Source organism: Cuculus canorus, chromosome 17 (assembly GCF_017976375.1).
Source record: "Cuculus canorus isolate bCucCan1 chromosome 17, bCucCan1.pri, whole genome shotgun sequence".
In the NCBI taxonomy this organism is placed as follows: domain Eukaryota; kingdom Metazoa; phylum Chordata; class Aves; order Cuculiformes; family Cuculidae; genus Cuculus; species Cuculus canorus.
In genome coordinates, this window is record NC_071417.1 from 6,322,071 (window position 1) to 6,328,786 (window position 6,716).

The 6,716-nt window shown below is 48.9% G+C and overlaps 1 protein-coding gene across 2 annotated transcripts in view; it reads right to left on the reverse strand.

The window, feature by feature from the left end:
* SPPL3 (signal peptide peptidase like 3) overlaps positions 1-2,448 on the reverse strand; it is a 45,417-nt gene extending 42,969 nt beyond the window's left edge. For both annotated transcript variants that reach the window (XM_054082096.1, XM_054082098.1), the window contains exon 1: positions 2,116-2,448. In XM_054082096.1, coding sequence (XP_053938071.1) covers positions 2,116-2,138 — 23 coding nt within the window. In that variant the 5' untranslated portion in view covers positions 2,139-2,448. The remainder of the gene's footprint in view (positions 1-2,115) is intronic.
* Positions 2,449-6,716: the final 4,268 nt, after the last annotated feature.

A 6,716-nucleotide genomic window follows, 5' to 3' on the forward strand; every position in this document is an offset into this window, starting at 1 on the left:
GGGACAAAACGGAGGCACTACTAGGGCCAGGGACAGTTCACATCTCCACAAAGACAGAATCATCAATGGATTTTCCTTAATGTCAAATTATGTATTTTCAGAGGTCAAACAAAGCATCTGCGCCACAGCGAGACACCACTCCAAGAAACATGGAAAGCACTCATTCTGAGAAAGCCATCTCTGCAACCCAGAACAAGGAGTGGGTCCAGCAGAGGGCCAGTAGGGATCTGCCACCCTTCACACCGTGCAGCAGCACTGGCCAGTGGGTGCAACGCTGAACAATTCTTCTGTAGCAGCACTGGCTTCCTCAGCTGACAACGTTTTTCCTAAAAGCACTAAAGCAACAGCCAATTTTACAGAGCTGCATTACCATAATTAAAAATAAACAACTGCAAGATTGTTGCTAGAAGTTTAAGCAATTAAACACGCATTCACAGAGAAGAGTGCACAAGTTACGGGAACAGGGCTCCTCAGTCTGAAGTGGGGTTTTTGCTCTTCCCATAGTTCCCAATCTCAGAAACATGAGGAAAAATGACTGAATAGAGACACAAAATTAGGTGGTTTTGAGACATACGCCTCACACTCTCCTTCTGTTACAGCCTCAATGCCATAAGAGCAAAACACCGTTCTTGTGATCCACCGAGCAAGGAGTGAAGAACAACGTAAATCCCAACTTCACTCCCCTAAAATCCACAACCTAAAGACCAGCCAACCCACCTCCCAGCCTCCGTCACACACCTTCCCTCTAGGTTACTGCCATGGCAAAGACACTCATTCAAAAACCAAGGGAGATAAAGACTAAAATAATGTATAATTGATATCTAGTTTCATTTAGTTTTTTAAAAGAAAGCTGACATATCCCAGAGTAGTTTAAGAATTTATAATTTCATTCTGCCACTAAAACACACTGAGACAACAGCTCCGAGACACACCTAACTCTGTACCTGCCTGAGTCTGAACCAGCACTCACTCCCTGTAACAATACATCATTAACCCTTTCAGTCAAAGAAATTGCCTCTGGTGTTTTGAAGCACAGCAGAGCTGAGCTTGGGAAACAAAACAAGAATATCTAAACAGCAAACCACCAGCAACTGGTTCTCGACAGAGGGTGGGTGAAGGACCTGCCAAAGTCTCCACATGAGGCACAACAGAAACCCTCACTGCTTTTCAAGTTTTTCAAAAACTAAGGGGAATAGGTTTCCCTAACCATTCAGAATAGGAATATCCCTCCTCCACGTTCAGCACACACCAAGGTGAACAGCTGAGATTTAACTACTTTTTCATGAAGGATAACATAACTTTTTACAAAAAACCCTAACAAGTGGCTCTGGATAATATCGCTAGGATGGATTTAAAACGCAGTACAAGCATCAGAGCAAAAACTGCTGCAGCGGCCAGCAGAGCTGAGGCACACGTAAATCATTTGAGATATTCTGGTTGCGATCTGTGACAATATATAAAAACAAGAGAGTTACACGAAGAAACCAAACCCCATCTCTTTGATGCAGGGCCAGCTCAGCCTGAGACAGTGCAGACAAACATGCTCTTTACTTCCATTTGCTACACTTCACCTCTTCCCACAGGAACTGCTCTCTTCCTCCTCCTTCTATTTCCTGTACACGGAAGGAGTCCATTGTCCAGGTGAGCGCACACACACACAGACACACACACTCGCACACACAAACACGCATGCATGAACGCACGTACACACACTCGCACACTCACTCTTGCACACTCGCACAACTCTCCCGCACACTCCCTCTCGCACAGTCTTGTGCACTCACTCTCGCGCACACTCCCTCGCACTCTCGCACACTCACACTCGTGCTCACACTCTCGCACACTCGCTCTCACCGCAGCCGCCTCCTCCGGGCTCGGCTCCCCGCGGCCCCGATGGCGGCCGCCCTCCTGCGCGGCTCGGGGGCGCCGGCAACCCCACCGGTGCCGCAGCGCCGCTCGAGCCCGGCCCGCAGCTCGCCTCGAGGCGGCTCCCCCGCCAGGGCCGGACAGAGACACGCGGACACAGCCGTACGCCCCCCCCCCCTCCACCGGCCGGGGCCGCCCCTGCACGCACGGACAGACTCACGAACACCCCGCCCGGGCCGTCCCGCTCACCACGAGTAGGTCTGCTCCGCCATGGCTGCGGGCGGCCGGGCCCGGGCTCCTCCTCCGCCTCCTCCCCCGGCTGGCGGCCCTGGGCTCAGCGGCGGCCCCGCTGCGGCTCCCGGCCCAACATGGCGGCGGCTGCGAGGAGGGGCGGGCGGCGAGGGGAGATCCCGGCGCGGGCGGGGAGGGCGATGGCGGCGGGGAGGGCGGGGGCTCAGCAGCCGCAAGGCGAGGCCGCGCTGGGGCGCCGGCGGGGCCTCATGGCCGGCGGGGCGGCGGCGGCGGCAGCGGCGGCGTGGGGCGGGGCGGAGGCGGCGGCACCGGGCGCCCAGGCCAGGCCGCGCCGCGTCCCCGCGCGCGCGCGCACGGCGGGGGCGGGGCCGGCGGCGCGCTGGGTCACGTGTCCACAACACGCTCACGTGCCGCAGGTGCAGGACGGCGCCGGTTGTCGGGCCCGGCCGGGAACTCGAGCTGAAGCGCGCGGCGGGCGCGTTCGCGGCGTCCGGAGGAAGGAGGGAGCCGGGGGGAGCGCTGCTGGCCCCGCCGCGGCTCTGGGGAAGCTGGGGCGCGGCTGCCTCGCCCGGCTCGGGCTGCGCTAGGGGGGGGTCTGGAGATGGCGGCACCCGTGAACCTCTCCTCTTCGAAAACAGAGCAAGGAGGCGGGGAGACGCTTGCAATGTTGTGTTAAGGGAAGAAAACGACATCCAGGATGCTGGGAACGAGTCGGACGGGACGGGACGGGCTCGCTCACGGCTGAGGTGGTGTAACTGCCTTAAATACAGACAACAACAGAGCCTGAGGCGGGTAAAAATGAGTATTTCTTTAAAAAAAAAAAAAAACTGAGGCATTCTGTGCCCTAATACAAGTGTGCTAAAATCTTTGAAAAATTGCGGGGGCGTTGGGACGTGCTCCTTGTATCCAGAGACACCGGGTGCCTCCAGAACAGCCTTTGCACCCCACTCGAGCTTATTTCTATTTGTGGACTGAATATATGACTTCCATTTTATCCATCTCATTTATTCTCGTAAAAAGGAAAAAAAAACCTGAGGCTGGTGCACAGTTGTCAGGCAGGCTTAAAGTAGAGAACGGCTCATTTCTTCTCTGTTCTGCTGCCAGTTGTGGGGAGTCACCCAAGACTGCTCAGACATCTCTGCCTGCTCGGTCTCGTCAATAGAGGAACTGTAGCATGTTCTGCCAGTTGAGGTTTTGGGGGCACTGTGGAAGGAAGATGCTATGTATGCAGTACAGACTGACTTGTCTCGGTGACGGGGATTCTGGTGCTTCAGTTAGACAGTGCTTGCAAAAATAAGGTGCAGGGCTTTGAAGGGGTCTCCCATGCCTGCCTGTACCTTTATGCGTTGAAACCAAGCACTGTGGGTGTTTCTCTCACCTCGGCATCCAAATCCTCTGTGCCTTTCACAGCCCTTTAACAGTGTGGACAGGAATGACCTTAGAGCTCCAGAAGTAATCAGTGCTCTACCCACTTACTAAAATCTTCTTGAGAATCGGATTTATCAACTATGAGGTGGAAATACTCCAAGTGCTGTGACTGACTAGCTTACTGGGATCCCTGCTGGGGTCAGTCACAGCTCGGTGTGCTGAAAGGATGAAACAGTGAGTAGTGCTAACATTTCCTCTTAAACAGCTTAGGCTGGGCTGCCTTGAAAAATTCTCTCCCCTATTTGACCTCTTTGCCCTCCAACTTGCACCCCATACGCCATACTTGTGCCCACCTCGGGGAAAGATGCAAGGCAAGAGGAGCAAGTCATGCTCATAAGCTTGAGCTGTAGGATACATAGCCCAGTCAATTGGTTTTGGTGGAAATTCTGGTGTTCCCACAGACACACATCCGCTGTTAAAAAATGCTTAGGCTCTGGGTAGGACTTGCACAAGAAGAGAAAGTCCCTGTGTTTATTATCCCTCAGCACAGCAGAAAAATCTACACTAACAATTGGAAAACCGACAAATAATTGGGAATCCTCACTCTGCTGTGGTGCAACCCCGGTGTCTCTGGGGTGCCTGGTTATGCTATCCTTTCCACTAATTATGACAGAGTAAATGCAAAAGGAAAAAAGAACCTCTCCATTCTTTTGAATCAACACTGGAAAAGAGAGATCTCTGCCTCAGCCTCGTCTTGGTACTAAAGAGCCTTTCTTACTTTATTTTTTTTTTTTCACTGAGAATAGGCTGTAAAACTGATATTGGTATCTATGAAACAATATCCCTCCTTTGTGTCCTTATTGAAATAGCTTCCAGTTTCTCAGTCTTGCAAAATTTCCAGCACATTAATTTGGCACAAATGATTTATAGTTGATGAGCAATTAAAGTATAATTTTTCACAGCATCTCAGACTCTGTGACTAGACTACTAAATGATTTCACAAGCTTGCTTTCTCATTACAGGATAGCAGTGGGATGAATTCACAGGAGAAATGTATTCCTCCTCACAGAGCCAGCGTCTGCTCTCACTGCAAATTGGAGCACTGCTTGCTTTCCCCAGATAATTTTTCTCCCTGTATCTTTTGTACAGTCTTTCTCTGGACCTACGAGAGAGCTTTACTCTGAATTTCAGTGACAGTTTCCTCTGACATTACAAAGTCCTTCCAAATACCCGTTCTGCCTGGAACGTTTGATGTAGACTGATGCATTACTTAAACCTGTCAAGGTATTTCAAAACTGGCAGCAAACAAAAATAAGGTGGTTTCATTTTTTTCTTATTATGTTTGGAAGGGCAGCTCTCAGAGGCAAGCGTGGCAGAGAAAAATCAGATAAAAGTATTGGCTGCAAAGAGTCCTCACCTAGAAATTGCTGAAATGTTATTAAGATGACATTTACCTAATGACATCTTGATTCTCTATGATGGAGGTAGAAAGAGAACCAGAGTGGCTTCATGTAAGACACTTCACCTTTCAGGAAAGGACATGATAGGCAGAGTTGTCAACCCTGATCAGTTTTGGGAGAAACAAAAACAGCACAGAAATTAACAGAAAGGCAAAAAAAAACCACCTCTGAGCAGTTCATGTGACAACATTCCCTGCACTACCACCTAGTGGGAACCGCTTTCCCTAACTACGCTCCAGAGCTGCTCCTGCCCTCCGGGTTCCTCCCTCTGAGGGGAGAAACAGGGAGTAAGTGGCAGGGGGAACGGATGGATGGCTGGGGCTAGGAAGAACGACAGTCCTGACCCCCCATTGAGGGAGAGGAATGTAGAGAGGCAGCCTACAATGTAAACCCAAGGTGCCCCATGGCATTGTCACTCTGTGCCTGCTAGCTCTGCATCCAGGCTGGTTCCCAGCGGCTGTTGAACCTTAGCCTCAGTTCAGCTGGGACTCCCAGAGCTGTTGTTTGAGGGTAAGAGGTTTGTTCTTCTGAACAAAACAGAATCCTGCAAACAGTGCTGAGGAGAAACTTGGGAAGTTCCTGCCTTGTCCCCTTCTTGGCAGGTTGAGGTTCTGCTGCTGCCTGTACCACTGAAAGCACAGACAGAGGCACCAACGACTAAAAAAGCTTCCTCCTCTGTAAAATCACATTTCCAGTTACAATTACATATTTACAACAAAGACTACTGAACTAAAACTTTAAGGGTATATTTTTGGAACGTTAAAGCCACGTATTCAAGTGAGTCCTTTCCCACTGAGATACATGGGGTTTGCACAAATAGCTGAAATTCAACCCTGAGAAAATAACATATAAATGACAATTATCTCAGATTTTCCACACTCCTGTGTGCCATTTGGGACTAAGCTCCCAAAGTACAAATAATAATCAGTTTTGATATTTGCATAGCTTGCTTTTCCCCAACCAGAGAAATAAGGGTGAACATTATTATAATAGCTCTCACATTTCAAAGAGGGGGCGATGTTAATGTCATTCAGGCCGATAAAGGATTTAGCAGTCTCAGCAGGAAGAACAGTAAAATGGTAAAGAATTATTAAAAGAGCCATTTCTCTGTGTTTCTTCTGCCAATGGCAATTTTACCACCCTATTCAGGGAAGTATGAAGGCTCTCTCTACTAGCATATATCTACTAGCATAGATATATTTAATTTTTTTTCCTTCTCTGTACACTCCTTGAAGCCACATTACATTGGCTTTATCCCAGAAAATTACTGTATTTTTCATCATGTACACTTAATAATGGATATAATTCATTAAATGAAAACAAAGGTAAAAAATGGTGTTGATATTACAAGTTCAGGCTTTGGGAGTCTATTCTGCCTTCCTTTCTCTTTGCAGGACTGTGCTGTCCTTTCCTTTGATTCTGCCCTAGTGGAATATGCAGAACACAGACCAATAAGTCTAAAGTAAGAATGATGTTCCTGTTTTATACCCGTGTCTACTTTCATGCAGTCATTCCAAGTGCTAAGTAATCCAATTAATTAGTAATTAAACTACTTTGTTACTTGTAGGGGAGAAGGGATTATACTGGAAGTTAATCAAGACAGACTATTATTTACTAGTAAGTCAGAATTCCATTCGAGGAACCCAAGACATCCTTGCCTGGAAGGATATCAGAGAATGATAGGAGCCCAATTTATGAGATGGCTGTCGTGTGGTGTTACCAGACTGGCTGCCACTTCAGGAGAAAAGGAAATCATTAAAAAAAAAAAAA